We start from the raw sequence: 21,325 nt of genomic DNA on the forward strand, positions 1-21,325 counted from the left end.
ATGAAAGTTAAATGGAAAATGTTTTCCGTGGTCAATAAAAAAACAAGCCTTTTTGAGTGAAAAATGCTTTACACTTTTGAAGGTGAAATTTTTTTCCTGGGCTGTAAAACATTTTTTGGTCTGAAGTCTTACCAACACCACCACATTGTCACCACCACCGCTGCCGCCACCACCACCCCTACTACAACCGACACCACAACTAATACAACCACTAGTACATTAGTTTCAAGTTGCAATCAAACATAGGCGATCATTTTCTAGAGAAAACATTTTATAGAAAAATAGGTTGCATTTGGTTTACTTTTGGAATTGTGATTCTAATCAAAAAATTTCAAAACTCATAACTAAACACAAAATTCAAAACTCAATTCAAAAACTATTTTTAAAACTCACACCACACAATTCAAACATCTTTTCAAAAGTCATAACCAAACTCTTTTCAAAATGAATAGGGCACTTTTTCCATTAGCACCTATGAATAATACAAGATAAAATAACAAATGAGAATGAAAATTAAGAGAGAATGAAATATTTAAAAGGAAAAGACAAAGAATGAGTTGAAAAACAGAGCAGTGTTTTTAATAATAATTAATCAGTAATGTATTAGTAATTTCAACATTCGCAACAAACTATAACTGTCTTACTATTCAAAAGAAGTAGATAGTAAACTCTCAGTTGTGATAAAAATCTGAGATTATATTGATAATGAAAAAAAAATAAAAAAAATAAATAAAAATGGTACCAAAGATTGTGTTTGTTTGTTTGTACCTTGCAGTTGGTTGCTTATTCTACTTGTAAATATACTCGAGGAATGTATTGGATGATGGGCCAATATTCTTCCCCCTTTTCACACTTCTGTTTCAGTATTGGATTACATCCCCAGATCATGAGTGACAAAAGCGAGGGAGGGAAGCCTTGTTCTGGAAAAGTCGCAAGCTCAGGGCACTTATAGATCAGTAGATGCAAAAGAGAGGGAGGCAACCCTTCCTTTGGAAAGGACGCGAGCCTAGGGCAACTGCAGATTTCAAGTGTTTGGAGAGAGGTGAGGTTTTGAAACTCCTCATAAGAGAGTCTTTCCAGATTTCGGAAGCTTCTAATGTTCAAATTGATGAGAGAGGTGGGCAGGAACATCTCTTCTTCTGGAAAGGACACCGTCTCTCCCCACGGCCAATCTAAGCCTACAAGTGCGAGTGTTGTAAGAGAAGAGAGTTTGTGCAAACCCCGCTCTAATGGAGATGGAGGCGGAACTGGAAGTTGACCGACGAAATCCCCGATTTCAAGTGAAGTGATGTTGGTGGGGAAACTCCCTTCCTTGACAAAGTAGGAGACCATTCCTGCTCTGCAATGAAGTAGCAACAGCTTGTGAAGCGAAGTGAGTTGGTTGATGTTGTTCTCATCACCGCCAGCAAGTGACAGGGGCTCCAGATTAGAACAACCGAATATCTCCAAATCACTGAGATTCCTGAGATTATTGGCTTCTGGTAAAGATTTGAGACTGCTGCAATTGCTAATTTCAATATTTTCAAGAGATGGACACTCAATTTTGATCCCTTCCTCTGCAAAAAGTGACTCCAGATTTTTACAAAACTGAATCCGAAGTAGTTTTAGTGTGGATGGTAGCCCACCTCTTGACAATAAATATGTGAGTGATGCACATTCAGAAACCCGCAACTCTTGCAGATTATTGAGTGTCATCAACTCGGGTAGGGACTCCAAAGCATCACAATTTGAAACTCTAAGTTCTCTCAACATAGATGGCAAACCTTTCATTGGAAAAGAAATGAGACTTGCACAACAGTCGATTCTAAGCACCCCAAGAGATGTGTATGTGTGCAGATCTTTTGGCAGTTTCTTCAGCCTTCCACACTTTTCAATTGTTAAATACTCGAGTCTCGTCATGCAAGGCAGCCCATCATGTTGCTGCTTTTTCAAACATTCTCCTCCTTCTTCTTGCTCTTCTTCAAACAAGCAAACGAGTTTGTGGCAATGAGAAATCTTTAAATGGCAGAGGGAAGGGAGACATACTTGTATTCTAACCTTATTCCGCCACAATGTTACGAGTTCTTGGCAGTTACTAATGTTCAATTTCTTGAGTCCCATCAAATCTCGAGTAAACCATGTCGGTAGGAACGCCAGTTTTTCAACATGAGAAATGCTCAAAGCAGCTATTGAAGTCAAATGCTTAGACATTTCATTAGCCAGTAACTCTTCATCAGTTGTGCTTGGATCGCAGAGGGAGTCGAGAATTGTAACATGTCCAATATCCAAGGTGAGGGAACCAAGTTCAATCGCGTTCTTCATCCCTAAGAGTGCTGGAAGTCTAGGGAGCATAACATTATTCATTGACAAGGACGCAAGTGATGGCTGAATGAGGCTTGAAACATCAATCAACAACTGCGGACAACCATCAATTTTAAGGGAATTGAGACAAGGAAGATCATTTGGTAATCTTCCAACGAGTTTGGGGCAATTTTTTATGGAAAGCTCACTGAGATGACTGAATGGCTGAACTCCCTCTGTTTCAAAAGCAGACCAATCCTCCCATTCTGGCATAAACTCAAAGCTCAGTCTCTCTAGAGAGCGGAAAGGTTTGGCACCACACTGCTGCCCATAGAACTCACAACCCAGGCGCTTTATTGCACTCATTCCTTCAATGTAAAGGTCTTTAAGTAAGGGTAGTTGTCCAAGTGGTGGCAAAGATGTGCAACATTTGCTACCTTTTAATCGCATGAACACCATTTTGGAGAATGAAACATCTCCAACCCAGTTTGGAAATTTTGTACTGCGATACCCACTGATGGTGAGTCGTTCCAACAATTTAAAAGGTCTCATCACGTCAAGCACATTCCTCTCAACTATGTCATTCTGTGAACTATGTGATTCATCCCATTCTAGTGATAACTCTTTTAACTCCTCCTTAGACATTAAATTGGCATCCCTTGCATCCTTAACACCACTGACATTCTCTAGTCTTGATATGTGTATTGCCCCTCGAATGTGTGATAGGTTTTTCAACTCTCCTATTTTACGCCTACAGTCTTTACCCACCATAAAATTTGACAATGTTTGCAGATTAATTAATTTACCTATATGTAGTGGCATCTCTTCTGATGATGGAATATGCACGCCAGTCATGTCGAAATGGCGCAAGTTCACCAGCCTCCCCATGTTTAGAGGCAACTTCTGAAGTTGATGACAAAATTTCAAAAACAAGACCTGTAAATTGTAGAGAGTTACCACTGCGTCAGGTAACCTTGTAATCCTGGAACCGGATACATCAAGATAGCGCAAATGCTTTAGATCTCCAATGGAATCTGGTAGTTCATCCACGCTAAGACATTGTAAACGCAACTCACGTAAGCATTTTAACTTTGGCAACAAATCATGCGTCAAGTACCTCGTTATGAAGTGAAAACGTTGTGGCAAAAACTGTACGAATGTTCGCAAGCATTTGGCATCATCAAAAACTTTAAATTTTTTGATTCCATCATAACAGCTACCAACATAAGACGAATGTCGAGCTTTTTCAAAAATCTTGTTATGCCTGCCATACTCCAAATTATTCTCCAACCTAAAACATTTGTCCCCTGCGACATCTTGAGCCAAATCATTGATGAGGTCATGCATTATGAATTTCGATTTGTTACCACTTGATGGTTGAAAAAATGATCTTGACACCAATTCGTGAAAATACTTGCGGCCTAAATCTTCTATTTGGTCTCCACCTTTTGGTTGCTCAATTAAACCTTCAGCCATCCATAGCAAGACTAATTCCTCCTCCATGAATTCATAGTCCTTTGGGATAATTGCACAGTAGGAAAAGCACCTCTTCAAATGGACAGGGAGATGAAGGTAGCTCAATTTCAATGCTGTGAGAATGCCACTTTCCTCATTCCATATATTGCTGTTTAGTATCTCTTTCCATTCATGTTCTTCTTGTTTACAGCATAATAAGCTGCCAAGGGTAAGCCTCTGCACCTGTTCTCAACAATTTTCTTACCAATTGATACCAATTCTGAGCATTCCATGATATTTCTATTCTCAAATGCATGTTGGGAAAAGATTAACCAACAATCATCATATGATAAGTTTTTCAAATTGAGATACCCATCCATACCCATCTGCTTTACGACACCTCCTTCTCGTGTTGTCACAATGATTTTACTTCCAGGTGCTCCAGCTCCAAATGGCAATCGTAGTGAATTCCACCCATCATGTCCATAGTGCCACACATCATCTAGGACAAGCAAAAACTTTTTTTCTGCCAGTGTGTCTCTTAGTTGGACTTGAACCTCATTTAACTTGCCTAAATCACATGGACGGTGAGTGAATGACTCGAGAATTGCCTTTGTTGTTCCCAGAATGTCGAAGTCAACAGAAACACAAACCCATGCTTTCATATTGAAATGCTTTCCCACTCGGTCGTCATTGTAAATGTGCTGAGCTAGTGTAGTCTTGCCGATCCCACCCATGCCTACAATAGGAATTACATGAAACTTTTTGGCAGTAGGTGCATCCCCAAGTAGCAATTCGATAATTTGCTTCATGTCTTCATCTCTGCCATGAATGTGAGGCTCCTTCAAACATGTAGTTTGTGATCTCTGCCATAGATCTGTAGACATCCTCCCAACAAGTCTTTTATCAAAACCAAGATCTTTTCCTTTTGTTGCAACTTCTTGTAATTGACTAGTAATCTCATTTAGCTTTGACCTAGTTTTTAAATTGAATGGAACAATAGAAGAGAGACGTGGAAACTTAGCTGGTCTTCTTCCCATCGTCGTCTCCTCCGCCATTAGCTTCCTTTCCAGAGCTTCAGTGGCAAAATCATCCAATAAGTCATCTGCATCGTAAGCCAAAGGTTGAACCTCTTCTAGCCACTTTTTGATATCCTTGTCGTACACTTGTTTGCTCTCTGCATCAGCCAACAGAGTCTCTAAATCCTCTAATGCCTTCTTCAAATTCTGGATGCCAGTGCCAACGTCAGCTGTGCTCACTAAGTTGATTAAAAAAGAGGACACTTTATCAACCGTAGCTTGCACAAATGTAGAGATAAAGATCCCAAATACGTCCATGGTGTTTGTTCTGAAAGAAGGAAAGGTAATGAAACCAAGCAAAACAAAGATAAAAAAAACAGGTCGAATAACCTCTGCAAATTTCAAACTTTGGTATGTAGGTAAAGGATAAGAAAGGTAAGAAAGGAAGCAACACAGAGATGGAAAAACAGGCCGAAGGAATAACTTTGGTAGGTAAAGGTTGTAAACTCTATACAAACCAAGCAATGCATAAATTAAAAACATGGTCAATACCCAATACAAGAAGACCCCAAAACAGAATTTACATTAACAAAGGGCACACTAATAACTGGCTTAATTATTCAAATGGACAAATGGTTTTTAGGCACCTTTAACTAAAATGAAAACAGGAGCAGTGGGAAAAAATTATGTTTTTATGATGGTGTAATCTTAGTGTGTGCATGTTGCAGATTTATTTTTGTGCTTTTTGTAATTCTTTGTGTGTCCAAGTCGTTTAAAAAAAAATTTAAAAAAAAAATTCAATTTATAGTACAATTTTCTTTCCACTATTCTATATATTTGCAATTTTCCCTACTTTTTACCCATTTATGCTTCAATTTTCCTTTTTTTTTTGTTGGATTTTCCTTGTCAATCATTTTTTCTTTGAATTTATTTTTTAGTTCTTCAAAATATTTTGAGGAGAAGAAAAAAAAAAAGATGAATATGTTGAAGCAATTAATTATAGAGTAATTTAATAAAATAAAGGGCAAATTACAAACACCCCCTCGAGGTTTGGTAAAAATACAGATTCCCCCTTGAGATTTGAGAAATTACAAATTACCCCCTGAGGATCAAATTTTCATAACAAATTAGGAAAAATTAGGGGGGAATCTGTATGAAAATAAAAACCTCAGGGGGCAATTTGTTATGAAAATATAAATCTCAGGGGGCGGGATGTAATTTCTCAAACCTCAGGGAGAAATCTGTATTTTCACCAAATCTCGAGGGGGTGTTTGTAATTTGCCCTAAAATAAAAGGAGAAGAAAAGAAAAGAATTAGAATAAAGGGGCATTTATACACATGTCTAAATTTATGAACTTATACTTCATTATAACTAAAAAAATTTGAACTTTCAAGTCTTATTAAATTTTTAATAATCAGAATTATCCTTTAAACAATAATTGTTTATCATTTATGATTATCTATAAAGAAATGTGATGATTTGATATTTATTTTGATTTTTAAAACTTTAAAATATCAACTTCTAAATTGAAAAAACTAAAATATATATATATATATATATATATATATATATTTTTTTGAAAAAAATTGAAAAAACTAAATTATTTTTTTGTACAAAATTGAAAATTGTGTCTATAAAGGAACATGATGATGGAACATTGATGTGCAAAACTAAAAAAAAAAAATATTTAAAAATAAAAAACTGATAATCTCAGTTTTAAAATTAGAAAAAATTGATAATATTCTCAATTTTATTTGATAGTTGAATAAAACCAACAAGTAGAAAGGTAAAATCGTTTAATCTCATGTTGTGTTTTTTTTTTTATTAGTTAGTGAAACAATTATTTAGAACATTACTATGCAAAATTGATAATATTCTTAGTTTTAAATATTAAGAAAAACTGATAATATTCTCGGTTTTACTAAATATGACTTATTGGTTCAAAAAAATCTTAGATAGAACCTAAGCTACCATATCATTTATAAATAGGACTTTTAGGTAAATAACTCTAAAATAAATTATTTAATAAGAAAATAATATAGAAGTTTACTTTCTAAACCTAATAATGTGTACAAGATATAATTGACTAGTAATTAAAGAAAGATAGAAGAGAGATTTTTTTTTTTTAAATATCCTAATAAATTGTCAAATCAATAAATTCAACAAGTAGTGAGGCTTCTAACTTTAGCTTTTAATATAATCATTTTTTAATTCTTCCATGTGAGCCCTTTAACTTTGTTTTTGCTCGAATGTAATTATTTATTTTTTATTTTTTTTATTTAAATCTCCAACTGTAACAATTAGAGAAATTTATTTATAAATCTTATTTAAAGGACTTGTAACACAATAAATTCATAAAGTATTCTTGTGTTCCATCTAATTCCATACATTTGAACTTATATTCCAATAGATCTTTTATCTTATAATAGAAGTATTATGTGAACTATTTAATCCTTATAGACTTTTATTATATAATATATATATATATATATTATATCATATATCTAAGAGAGAGAAAATCATTTATTAGATATCTTTTATTTATCATATATCTAAAATTGAAAAAATTGGTGATAAATCCAATTTAAGGAGGATGTAAGGTATTAGGTTTAGTGGATATTTTTTATTAGTAAGAGATCTACCATTTGTGAAATAGTTTAGTGAGAAGTCATTTTGTTATTTTAGAAAGACATTTTGATTTTAATTTTACTCATTAATTTACCTGTTGACTTTATTCTATGTGTTGACTTTTTTTTGCTATCAATTGAAATTTATATCTATCTGTTAAATTTTTTTTTCTATTTGTTCAAATTAAAGGTCCATTTTCCTATCTATTAGAAATTTCACAAACTTGTTTTCTATCTGTGCAACAACAACAACAACACACCAATAGATAAAAAAATAACAACACACCAACAAATTAATAAACAACAACATAAAACAGATAAAAAAAGAAACAACAACAATTTTATACATATGAACAACTAAATCCAAAATATATATGTTCAACAAAGAAAAAAAAATTATCATTAGGGAGGGATGATAAACAACAACAACAAAGAAAAAAATTGTCTGTTTGTTTTATCTGTTCAACAACAACAATAAAGAAAAAAAAAATTATGTAACAACAGATCTGTATTCTTAGGTTTTTGCCCAACAGATCTGTATTCTAGGTTACTTTGCAATTAAAATGTATTTGGCCTTATAATCATCTTGAATGCCAAACTCCGAATGACCAAAGACCTCATTGAAGCAGATCTAGTGATACTTGGTTACACAGATCACATGAATTCGACAAGTTGAACCATAAACCCAAAATTATAGGATTACTTGGATCATTATACACATGTTGATACACACACTACGAAATGCCCATTTGATGCATCTATACTACATCTAGGCAAACATCTAAAGACCCTGTAAGGAAGGATTTTGTTGAGGTTTGAGAATGAATAGATTGAGATATTCAGTGTTAACGAACACCAGATAGAGTGTTACTCGCCGGAGTTTATTTCTATCACCAGAGTTTGCTATAAACCATGAAGGGAAAATCGGTGCGTCAGATGATCGTCTTAGATAAGGGTTTCTCTGTAGGTGACGACCAAGAGTAGACAAAGAACCTTGAAATGCTCTGTACCAACGCCGGAGCAAGCTAGTGTGACACCATTTTCGTCAAGCTTTGAAATATCCAGATCTGCCACCATCGCCTCCTCGTTTATCGTCATATGAGAGCATAGCACTGACTCCGCCAGATAGATCGGACATTGGTGGCAGAGAGTCGCTTTGAATCTTCTTCTTTAGGCCTTCGGTGGCGGAGGACGACAGAGGAGAAGGAGGATGAGAAAGAGGTGTTGTGGTAGTTTGCTGGTGGTGCAATGTGATCGAGAGGTCGAGCAGCGACTTTGACGACTCAGGTGACTCCAGCGACTACAATACAAAGAGAGAGGGTTAGGGTTTAATGTGTGAGAGAGAGAGAGAGAGAGAGAGAGAGAGGCATGTTGGTTATTTTGTTTAAGCTTGTTTTTTGGGACAAAGTACTCTAGCACCTAGACTTTTGACTAAACAAAGTTGAAAATTGGTCTTTTTACCCGAGCGCCCTATAAAATATTGTATATATATATAGAAGATTGTTATTCTTATTGTTTTGTTTGCCTCAATGTGAGGGATTCACTTTTATCAAAGATATTCATTTCCATTATTTTACAATAAACTTCTATCATGGAAGAGCATTTAGAAGAAAAGGTTATTTGTATATATAGACTAATGATAGAGATAGCGGTGGACTCGCAACAGAGATGATGGTAAATCGACGAGGAACAATCATTTTTTTCCCATTGTATACATAAGCCGTAATCTCCCCGTCGGTTTGTGTAGTCATCGATATTGTGTAGTTTATATACCAATATTATGCCGGAGTTTATTATACACAGATTTTTCTAAAAAAGGTGCGTCAATATATATATGAACTATTTGATGATTTTTTATATATTGTTTGGTGATTTGTTGTATATTATTTGTTACTATGTTTGTTAGTTGAGCAAGCATTTTTATTGCCATTGAACAATTGAAATAGTCAATTTTTTTTACTTTTTTTCAATTTTATTTCGTGTTTTCATATTGCAGTGTGAATGTTTACATTGGAATGAGTTTATCTTTTTTAAGGCTAGTTATATATTAATTGTAAACTGTGAACATTGACATTATATGTTGGTATAAATTTTATTTTTTTCGAAAGTTAGTTGTATGTTTGTTGTTTTTGTTACTATACTTGTTGGTTGAACAATCATTTTTTGTCATCATTGAACAATCGAAATAATCAATTTTCACTTTTTTTTTATTATTTTGTTTTATGTTTTCATGTTGCAGTGTAAATGTTTACATTATTATGAGTTAGTTTTGTTAACGGTAATTGTATATTAATTATAAATTGTGAACATTCATTACATTTTGATATGAGTTTTATTTTTTGAAGATTAGTTGTATGTTTGTTATTTACTGTGAACATTCGCATTGTTCTTTGGTATATATTATGTTTTTCCGAATTTTAATTGCATATTTGATATTTACTGTGAACATTTACATTGTAATTTAATTTTCATTGAGATTTTTTGTTGCGTTATTTTTAAATTTTCATATTATAAAAAAGTGTGAAAATAAAATATTTATTAATTTCCATAATTTTAAAAGAATAAAATTTTAAATACAATATTTATTAACTTCCGTGATTTCAAATTTACAATTTATCTTTTGTATTTACATTGCCTAACTCAAATGTGAATGTTCACACTTGATGTTGAATGTGGTTCTGAAAGCAATGTCATCGTTTGTCAATTAATTTTCTAGTTATTTTAACTTGGAATAAAAAAATTCGTTTGGATTGTTTTCTTTGACTTTTTTTGATAAAAAAAAGTAAAAAATAATTATGATTTGAATGTGACATCTTATGTTATTGACTTTTTAACTTATTTTTATCGTTTACTGACTATTTTAATCCCAACTAAACTTGCCAAACGAAGCCACTGGAGTAAGATAGCTCGACTAGGATGATAACGGATGCTTGTCAAAATCACTGTGAAATTTGCAATAATAAGATTTTGCAATGAGACTGAAATATTGATTTAAGATATTCGTAGCAATGAATTCATGTTTCGAAATTTTAAAAAGTTGACTTTCTAGTATATCATTACTTAGGAGTTTACAATTCGAACTCCAAAACATGTGTGATTGAAATATTTGAATGTTTATGTAATTTTGCATGTCACAGTATTAAATGAGTTATAAGAAAAACAAAAAGTAAGAGTTTTTACGTAGATGAGTCCTATACATGGGATTTATGAAAAAAAATTCCTTGCAATTTTCATATACCTGTCATATATTTCAATATTTTTTTTATACAGTAGTTATCATTTTCCTGTTTGAAATTGTTCAAACCTATTACAAATTGAATAAATTTATAAAGTGGTATAATTATGATTTAAATTATGTCTTCATTTATAATTTTGGATTTTAGTGTTTGTGTCTGTGTTTATTTATTTATGGATAGAGAGATTTTTAGCTATTATTTAGTTTTTAATATTTGTCTTAATTTATAAAGTGGTGGTTGAAAGTGATTTTCAAAAAAATGTGGTGGTCGAAGGTGTTTATTGCCTGTAAGAGATGGTTGGTGGCGATGGCATGTGATTAGCAATTGAGGGAGATGGTGGTTGAATGTGGTTGGCAAAGGAGGTTATTGGTGAAGATAGCTGATAACAATGAGTAGGGATGGCAACAGAACAAGTTTAGAGCAGGTTTGTCATCCTCCGTCTCCATTCCCACTCATATCATAGCGGAGGAGGGCGGGAAGCAAGTTAATTTTGTAACTTTACAAATAAATCGTTTTAGTAATATTATAAATAATAATTTATAATTAATGAAAGTTAAAAGATTTATTATAATAAATAAATGAGTGAAAATAGCCGTTTGGTAACACTTACGTTTTCAATTTTCTGTTTATATTTACAAAAATTTTAAAAACTCAAATAAAAACTTGTTTGGTAAAGTTTTGATTTATAAATCAGTGGTCTCAGTTTATAAATTTGGCCAAAAAATGTAAACTCAAAAAATGTGTTCCCGTTTTGAGTTTTTTTTTTTTTTTTATCGCCCAACGCTAGCCACCACCTGCCACCATTTTCCATCACCGTCTTCCGCCACCACCACCTGCCACCACCACTCACTACCCACCGACCACCACTTGCCAACACCACACACCAGCCACTAGCCACTCCCCACCACCATCCACCCCTCGCCGCCGCCACCACCACCCATCACCCACCTGCCATCCACTCGCCACCACCCACCACCCGTCACTACCATCCACCACCCGCTACCACCACCCACCACCACCACTCATTACCCACCTGCCACCACCATCTACCACCCGCCACCACTAGCCACCCATCACCACCAGCCAACTGCCACCCATCCACCACCCACCACCACCACCACCACCACCACCACCCACTCGCTACCACCCACCACCCGCTACCGTCATCTACCCACCCACCACCACCCGCCATCCGCCACCCACCTACCACCACCACTCACCACCACCACCACCACCCACTCGCTACCACCTACCACCCGCCACCTACCCGCTGCCACCACTCACCCGCCATCCGCCACCCACTTGCCACCACCACCCGCCACCACTCACTTGCTACCACCCATCACCCGCCACCGTTACCCACCCACCAACCACCACCACCTGCCACCTACCCGCCACCACCACCACCCGCCATCCGCCACCCACCTGCCACCACCACCCACCACCCGCCACCGCCACTGCCACCGCCAACACCACCACCACGCTACCACCCACCACCACCCACCGTCACCACTTGCCACCACTTGTTATTTCTCACTCTTTTTTATATTTTTAATTTTTTTTAAACATTTTGTCAATTACCAAATGCATTTGTAGTTTATGTTTTTTCTAAAAATAAACAAAAACCAGTTTATAAAATTTTTGTAAATATAAACTGAAAACGTAAATGTTACCAAACATTAATATTTTACTTTAATTACATTAAAATAAATAAATTATATATATAAATTGTTAGGTTTTTATTCTTGGCAATCCCGTTTGACAAAACTTTTTTCAGTTGTAATTTTATTCACTCTTGTACTTCTATAAGGAATTGGTTTTCTTCTAAAACTAGGATTACTTTTGGATTTCTATAAGGAATTGGTTTTCTTCCAAAACTAGGATTACTTTGGATTTCTATAAGGAATTGGTTTTCTTCCAAAATTAGGATTACTTTGGTTTTCTATAAATAGTTGGTTTTCTCCCAAAACTATTTAATTCCTCCAGATCTTCTTGTTGGATATTAAGGTTTATATCTGGGGATATTTTGTTAGTTTTCTTTGATGTTTTATTGAGTATTCAACTCATAGTTTAAAGAGAGTACATCAAAGGTTTTGTTTGTTATACACAAGAGAGAGAGAGAGTTATTCTTCGGTGGATTCTGAAGAATTCGAGCTTGAAGCTTCGGTGGATTCTGGAGTGGCTCATCGTAAAGACAATTCCAAGGTGAAGACGGGGTTGGAAGAGGCACATAGAGGTTGGTTCAATTAGGCGTGGATTCGCTAGGTAATTGAGAGCATACCTGTGTAATTCCTTTAAATCTTCTTAGTGGATTATTTTGTGGCTGTTGCCTGTGGTTTTTTAATCACAGTTGGAGGTGTCCAATTGTGGTTTTTCTACGTAAAATCGTTGTGTCGATTTGTCTTTGATTGTTTGATTGGGATTGTTATATTCTGTTTAAAATTGGTACATAATCACAAATCAACATCTAGGGTTTTCAATTGGTATCAGAGCGGGTCGTTCTATTTTTTTAAAAAAAAAATTCTTTTAGAACGAGATCTTGTTTGATTTGTGATAATGGATTCAATTCGTAAGGATGAAGAGCTTGAGCAAGCTTATAAAAAGTTGTATAAGGAGTCTCTTAAGTTATTCAAATTGAATGACAAACTCACAAAGAAACTCAAAGCATGTGAAAATGAGAATATCAAACTGAAGGAGGAGATTTTCGAGGCTAGGATTAATGCCATCAAGATAGCTGATGATCGACAAGTTCTTTGTGCAAAACTGTTGACTTGTGAGATAGAGAGGAATGAGCTACAGGAAACCCATGCCATGTATGAAGAAAAGATTGAATCTCTCGAGATGTCACAAGTTGTTTTGGAAGAACTAATGATCAAGAAAGAGGAAGAGCTAAAGTGTATTATGGTTACCATTGGTCTTTGGAACAAAGGATCAAAGACTTTGGAGGATATCATTGGGTCTCAACAAATCTATTCTGACAAGAGTGGCATTGGCTTTGGAGGTAAGAAAGAGCAACAACAGAGTGTATCCATATCTCATGATACAAGAACTCAAGGAAAAGGAGGACAAAAGATTCAACATGAGGATAGACTTCTCAAACTTCCTAGAGTTGGTAAGGTAAAAGAAAAGAAGGTACACCCTATTTTTATTTGTCATCATTGTGGTATGCATGGTCATATTCGCCCTTATTGTTATAAGTTGCATGGAAGAGTGTCTCAAAAGGGTCGAAATTCGAATACTTTTTGGGTTAGGAGACAACCTTACATGTCTAGGAAAACCAAGATTCATGAGGGTGTTCACAATGCTACGACTCTTACCAAGTCCGCTAGACCTGATTTTGTTAAGACCAAAAAGATTTGGGTGAGAAAACTTGACTTGTGTTAATGTGTTTACTCTGTTTAGTTTTTTGGGTCTCTATGTGTTTTTTTTTTAATGAAAAAAAATGTGTGCATGTTCGTTTTTTTGTCTTGCTTTGGTTAAGAAAAAAAATTAAAAAAATATCCAAAAGATTTTCTCAGTATAGTTTTGCAAGCTTGAAATTTTTGAGTGGTCCTTGGTGCATATTGGAATTGATAAGAATATCCATTACATGTTAATATGTGTGTGCTTTCTGTGGTCATTACTCATTTTCACTACAAGAATTTACACATTTGGCGACCACTTTTGCCGACCAAAAAAATTTTAGTCGCAAAAAAATGACATTTGGCGACCAAATATTAATTAGTCGCGAATGATCATTGTTTTTGGCGACCAAATATTATTGGTCGCAGAAGATTATATTTTGGCGACCAAAAAATGAGTTGGTCGCAGAAAGTGGTATACTTTTCCCGACTAACTACAAATTTGGTCGCGGAAGGTCACATATTTTTTGGCGACCAAATTTTTGGTCGCCAAAAATTTATTTTCAACAACCAAAAAAAATTAGTCGCCAAATTTGTATTTTTAGCGACCAATATTTTAGTCGCCGTTGATTGAGATTTGGCGACTAAAAAAGTTTGTCGGCGAAGGTACTTTTTCTGCGACTAATTTGGTCTTTTGGTCGCCAAATGTTTGGGAGGGAAATTTGAACAACTAGGAGGGGGGAAATGAAATTTTTTGGCGACCAAAAAAATTTGGTCGCCAATCAGAAAACGACGTCGTTTTGTACCTGCAAAACAGAAGAAAAAAAAAATAAAATAAAGGCAAATCCAGTGAGTAGCCTTTGTGTATGTGAGGCCGATTTGAACCCTTCTTCCTTTGTTGAATCTATGGAAGGGTTGACGAGTGATATTATCGCGACGAATGAAAGAGAGAAAGGGGTTGCATCGTTGGGGTTAGCTTCGGTGGAGGTTGCACAGGGGGATCCGTTTCGGCGAGTTACTCAGTCGAAGCCCTTTGAGGAGTGAAGAGAGGAGCTTAATCGTATGAAGGCTTCCATGTCTAGTGTGGATCGGGAGTTTCTGATCCCTGTGATCTTACCCAAGAGGAAACTTCAACCCTAACAGCTTCTGCCCTAAATCTTCTCTGTTATACTCTAACAGCTTCTACCCTAACAACTTAATCGTATGGAGTTGGTGGTGGTATGGCTGATTCGAAGGTTTACACACCTATTGGAGGTCGATCTGGGTCAGGTGGTCGTGGAGGAAGGGGAGGCAGAGGCCAAAATCCTGTGGCCCTGAATCCTGAGTTGGGAGAGAGAGAGAGAGAGAGAGGGTTACAGAGAAGATGGGAGGAGAAGGGGATTGGGAGTGCGGTGGATGCAGGAACCGCAACTATGCCTTCAGGTCCTTCTGCAACAGATGTAAGCAGTCCCGCCTTCTCGTCGACACCAGAACCCCCACCGATTCTAAATGGCTCCCCCGTATTGGCGACTGGATCTGCACTGGTATACTCTCCTCCTCCTTTCTTATCACTTTGATTATGTGTATATATATATGTATGTATATATCCTCGTAGTGGTGACTGGAATTGGTTATGGGGATCTAGTGACTAGGGTTGAAAATTTTGAGTCTTTTTGGGTATACAAATTTAAACTGACCGCATTGCCAATTGGGTTTTTCGGGTTTGCAAGTTTGTTTGCTAGTGTTTGTTTGGGGTTATAGGACTACATAATTGATACCCGACAATGGTAAAAAACTAATAATATGCTTGTGCGTTTGTCAAAAATTAAGTCTTATCCCTATTCCCGGGTGTTTGGCTTTAAACACTGTTGGATTAGCTAATTTGGTTGCGGGTAATTCTTAACCCCTTTTTCACATTCTCTCTCTCTCTCTCTTTGTTGATTACATGGCCACTGTTATATTATATCAAAATTATACACTGGTGCCTGGGTATGGTGAGCAAGTTTTCATTCACTTCAATGGACAAGTGCAACTAAAGTGCTAGTTCAAAAGAGTAGGATACATTGACAAGTGCGGAATATATGTAAATGGATGGAATTAGTAGATGCCATGAATATATGGTAGTTATGTCGCAATTCATTTGTCTGGACCATAGAAAGCTTGTCCATTGATAGCCATTGATATGGATCTCTTTTACAAAAAAGAAAAACCATGTATTATGGATTTAGTATGTAGTGGTCTTGTGATCACGAAAGTATCCACACGCATGGGCTATATGGCTGCAAATTTTTTTAACTCTGTCAGATACTATGTGATGCAGACTGTAATTAAATCCTAGTTACTTGTGAATGAAGAATTTTGTCTGGCTGTGAGTTCACTACTGCTGGTTAGTCCTTGACATGTATGCTTTGACATCCTAAATTAAATCCTTCCATTGCTTCATTCATGTAGAGAGAGAGAGAGGTCATTACAGGGTTGGTCTTCCCAATGTGGGTTTCTGGGAGGGGTGGACTGGATACCTTTCAATTTATCCGATACTCGCATACTTGTTCTATGTTTTATAGTGTGGTAGAATGCACATGTTTCGATTCAATTCCAAATGATTGATTTTCAGTTTTCTTGTTTTGGTGACAATATATCAACTATTCAAAACATACTCTGCAGGTGGTGTTAAATGAGAATGGGAGGGAGGATACGACATCAACTTTTGAGCTTGTGAGATGCAAGCTGACTTTGTTTTATAATTACTGGCAGATGAATGAGGTAATAAACCTGAACAATATCATTTCTAAGCATGTTTCTTTAACCTTCTTGTGTCTGCATGCCTTCTTCTTGTGTCATTCTTTTTTGTTGCTTTATGCTTCTCTGAATCTGTTTGCCTGCTATTCTTCTTCACAATTTTAACCTTGTTGCTTTTTTCATATTTAAAATTATGAATGTGTTCATCTCAATTTGAAATTTAGTTGGGCTGTTGCTTTTTTGCTTGAATACTTTTGGCATGTTTGCGATTCAGAATTGTTTAGAGCAGAGTAGGTAATATAAAGACAACTGATTAAGTAAGGATTAAACCGTACTCTCCTTGCTAGCTTAACACAACCCTTATAAATGGAGGAACAAATAAAATCATTGTTTGCACTCCTGTACATATGATAGGTTGTTGAAACAGTTGATGGAATCTTTTGGAAATAGGGATGTAAAAAGAATTATTATAAATTTGTAAGTATGTTGTTGAAGAGGTTACCATCAATCACAAAATTTACATTGGCAAGTCTTGGCATTTTTGGTGATACAAGATTTTAAACTGATAGATCGTAATCAATTTTGATATTTGTGACATGAACTTGTGATAATGGAGGCCTCCTGTCTAGTGCACACTTGGACTTGCAGTTATCCCTTTCATTCCTCCTCCCCCTTCTTGTTCCCCTTGGGGTTCGTATATCCTCCATTTTCATACTTTCTTTTTCATCCTTGATGTGTTCCTTGCAGATTTTAGAGGCCTTGCTACCTAACAGTATGATTGTTCCTTCAGCTTTTGAAACAGTTGGGCACATTACTCATCTGAACCTGAGGGATGAACATCTTTCATACAAGAAGCTTATTGCAAAGGTACATTGTTTTTAGAAATATTATCACTGCTTTTGCAATGTCATGAAATTAAGTAGGCATTATATGTGTTCTCATAAACTGTCTCTAACGGCCAGAGGTGGTTTTTGTTATCAGGTAGTCTTGGATAAGAACAAGCCAAAGATACAAACAGTTGTCAATAAGATTGATGCCATTCATAATGATTATAGGACGATGCAGCTTGAAGTTTTAGCTGGAAATCGTTCCCTTGTGACTATAGTTGTTGAGAATGGACTGCGTTTTCATGTTGATTTGGCAACAGTGTAGGTTCTTTTTTCTTGCAATCTGGTGTAGTATAACCAGAATTTAATTGCACAATTATCATATCATCACCCAACACTCATAAGTCCACAATCTTTCCAAGTATTACATGTTTGCTCGTTTGCATTGCAACAACTTAACTAAGTTTTCTGAGGTCCCTGCATCTATGTTCTCTGTAAATATGAATTGTAGCACCCACATTTGTCTCACTGTTTACATAGAAGTCAAGATGATCCTGTCATTTAAGGTGTGTTTTTTTGATGTACTAATTTGAAATTGTTGATCAATCAACTTCAGGGCTTAACACACCAGAAGTTTTGACTGCCCAACATTCATTTCTACAGATTAGAATTCACATTATTTCCACTTGATCACTTATTTGAGTTTTTAATTCTTAATGCGTGGTAAAATATCTGTTGGATCCTTATCCGTCACAGTTGAAGAATGCAAACTAGGTGAAACTTGAAAGAAAACAGGAATTTCCTGATGCAATAATGTGAGCATATTTTTGGAGACCGTGCACATAATTTTATGCTCTCAATACTGTCAGAGACATCTGGACTATTGTTCATCGACACGAGATTGAGTCATGATACAATCGCTAGTGAATTGTGCGGAATAGCATACATGGGTAGTAGCTTTGTCTTTAGATCCTATATCATATAGGCAAAACGAAATTGGAGGTTCAAAGGTTTAAATTATGAGGAGCTGGTGCACCACATTTTGCAGTGTTGAAGTAGGCTACCATAACTCTTGATGATTAACGTTTGTTGATTTTGACTGATAGCCAACTGCTTCTGGTTAATGTTTAGGCATTTTGAATTAAGACGTGATTTACTCTCAGTAAAAATATTATGCAATTAGGTGTCTAATACTAAACTTATTCACACTTGAAGATGAATTTGAGGATTTTTAGGTTGTTTTGCTTTGAAGACTCAATTTAGGCACATCCAGAATACGTTCCTCCATGTATGTTTTAACCAGAAGCCAAAATTTTATTGAAGGCTATAACTATTGGTGCACGAGTTCTCTCAATATATTTTGAACTCTACTGTTCATCATGTAGAACGTTAATTGTCTTTCTAAGAAGTCTAGAAACAAGGATCTAAAACAAAAGAATAATGATTTTTATTTTTTATTTTTAATATGAATTGGATTTAATTTTTCCTATTGTTTTATGCAGGTATTGGAATTCAAGGCTAGCAACTGAAAGGCAGAGGCTTCTGAATTGCTTCACATGTTATGATGTTATTTGTATGTTTATGTTCGCTCAGTTGCATCATATTTTCTGCTATTTTCCACTAGCATACTGCAGTCTCTGACTCCGTAGTATATACTTTTTTCCTCTTCACTATTAACAGGTGATGTTTTTGCTGGGGTTGGTCCTATAGCTATATCTGCAGGAAGAAAAGTGAAACATGTATTTGCTAATGATTTAAACCCCTTTGCAGTTGAATATCTGGAAAGGAATTGTGTCCTCAACGAACTTGAGAGGAAGATAGAAGTATGAATTTAGCTTGTCATGCAATTATTGTTTAATGGTTTTCATAGCTTCATTTTTCAATTTAGAAAGTGTCTATATTTATATATCTGCAACTTGCATTCGACGAAGTTGTATCATGTGGGCTTAATTATTTTGTTTTTGTTTAACATGGATGGAAGGAGGTTCATTGATGCTATGTTTGCAAGTCAAAAAGCTCAATCCATCACACAAGTGGTTATGAATTTGCCAAATGATGCTGCAGAGTATCTAGGTATGTAAATTATTCTGATAGAGCATAAATTCTCTTTTTCTTTCAGCAGTGAAGTTTGTATTCTGAAATTAAATATTGAGAGTTGCTCGTATAGCTTTTCCATTTTTACTGCTCTACCATTTTAAATGCTACTTAGTGGGTGATATATTGTGAAGGATTTAGATGGTAATAATTACTTATTGAGTTCTATCCTTGGACTTAGGAATTGATGTATTAAATTTTAAATAGGACATATGATGTGATATAGTTTCAAGGTGGCTAACGTTTCTTGTGAATTTATCATGGGACAGAAGCCCTGGGAATAGCATTACAACATTAGGTATAGGATTCTTATTCTGGCTAGCTGAGTAAGGTACTTTGCTATGGCCTACTTTGGCTCTGGTTAACTCCTTCATAATCACTTTGAAAAAAGGATTTTTGAGATGTGTTTATTGGAGACCTCTTATGAGGAAGTAAGATTATATTCAGTGAACAGTCTTCATTATGCATTTCTCTTAGGATTGTAAAAAGTTAAGTTCCATCAGCATGTGGCACTTGGATGGCAACAGTTTAAAGATTCAAAGAAATCGCTATGATCAGTAATTTAGTCATTCAAAATTATTACCTGAATGTCATATAGAAAAGAGTGGAGAAGGTGTTGGAGTTATACAAGGAATGGAGTAGATAATGGAAACCACAGAATATGTTGCGATTTTCAAAATTGCAGACACTAGCATTCAATTGTTCTCTCTCTCAATATTTTGCCCAATTATTGCAGATGTATTCAGGGGAATATTTAGAACAAAGCCCAAGTAGAGAGAAATTACCTTGCCAAAGATCCATGTTTATGGATTCTCAAAAGCAACGTCAAATATGTAAGTTACTTGGATTTGAAAGATGGAAGTGATCCTGAATTTTGTTATATAACATTCCTTTGAAGTAACTACATAAGGAGAAACAAATAAACCATAAACAAAGAAAAAGAAAAGAAAAGAAACGAAAAAATAGAGAAAACCATAAATAAGAGGAAGATTGTTTTCAACATTGTAGTAGTCTTCTATGTCTGTATATGCTTGTCAAGCTTGATTGTCAAGCTTGATTGTGTTTGCCATGACCATATATGAACCTTGCACTTTTCTCTGTGTAAAAAAAGGTCTCATTGTCCAATCTGTTAATACCCATTTCAAATTTGTAATTAGCAGTTTATATTCTGAAATTGACAATTTAATTACCTGCAAATGAGTTAGAAATTTTGATTTGAACTTACGATTCTCTGAAATTTCTAATTTAATTACCCATTTCAAATATTTTCATTAAAAACAAGCCTAACATTATTTCTCATTTTCTTTGGTATAGATGGATGATGGATGATGGATGATCTCGTGCACGAAGCTAAATTGTACAAGACTACTTGGCAGTATAAGCATTTTTGGGAGGATTAAATATTATTGGATGGATGTGTATGGATAACAAATATTAGTAGTTTTATTTGTTGATAGCTGCGCATGAATAACAAATAGTTATGTTTCAATTTGTTATGCTAGATGGATGTGACTTGTGAATGAAAACTTGAATAGTTGTATTGTGTCGAATGTTAATGATTCAGTTAATTTGAATGATGCTTTAAAATTATAGGTTTATTATGGATTGAATGAATATTTAGGAATTACAGGTGTATTGTTTTCCTGCTTTGGCGACCAATTTATTAGTCGCGACAAATAAATAATTTTTTTCGCAAAAAATGACAATTGCCGACCAAGAGTTTTGGT

The 21,325-nt window shown here is 35.2% G+C and overlaps 3 protein-coding genes across 4 annotated transcripts; 1 reads left to right on the forward strand and 2 right to left on the reverse strand.

Moving 5' to 3' along the window:
- Positions 1 to 783: 783 nt before the first annotated feature.
- On the reverse strand, positions 784 to 3,783 carry LOC145817925 (putative disease resistance RPP13-like protein 1). Its single transcript, XM_082912769.1, has one exon. It carries the CDS (start codon positions 3,781 to 3,783, stop codon positions 784 to 786), a length of 3,000 nt encoding a protein of 999 aa, XP_082768895.1.
- Positions 3,784 to 3,908: 125 nt separating this feature from the next.
- LOC145817941 (disease resistance protein RGA2-like) lies at positions 3,909 to 5,072 on the reverse strand. The gene has a single exon (XM_082912770.1). It carries the CDS (start codon positions 5,070 to 5,072, stop codon positions 3,909 to 3,911), a length of 1,164 nt encoding a protein of 387 aa, XP_082768896.1.
- Positions 5,073 to 16,072: 11,000 nt separating this feature from the next.
- LOC114255978 (tRNA (guanine(37)-N(1))-methyltransferase 1) lies at positions 16,073 to 21,163 on the forward strand. Of its 2 annotated transcripts, XM_082915409.1 has the most exons (8): positions 16,073 to 16,701; positions 17,425 to 17,544; positions 17,659 to 17,825; positions 19,007 to 19,077; positions 19,185 to 19,327; positions 19,486 to 19,577; positions 20,335 to 20,431; positions 20,913 to 21,163. In XM_082915409.1, the coding sequence occupies exons 1-6, from the start codon at positions 16,693 to 16,695 to the stop codon at positions 19,495 to 19,497; spliced, it is 522 nt and encodes a 173-aa protein (XP_082771535.1). In that variant the 5' UTR covers positions 16,073 to 16,692; the 3' UTR covers positions 19,498 to 19,577; positions 20,335 to 20,431; positions 20,913 to 21,163. The 2 variants fall into 2 exon arrangements, with proteins under 2 accessions (XP_082771535.1, XP_082771536.1); XM_082915410.1 differs by lacking the exon at positions 20,335 to 20,431 and having other exon boundaries at positions 20,913 to 21,162.
- The last annotated feature ends 162 nt before the right edge of the window (positions 21,164 to 21,325 follow it).

This window comes from Camellia sinensis, chromosome 2 (assembly GCF_055761805.1).
Source record: "Camellia sinensis isolate YWXY chromosome 2, ASM5576180v1, whole genome shotgun sequence".
Taxonomy (NCBI): domain Eukaryota; kingdom Viridiplantae; phylum Streptophyta; class Magnoliopsida; order Ericales; family Theaceae; genus Camellia; species Camellia sinensis.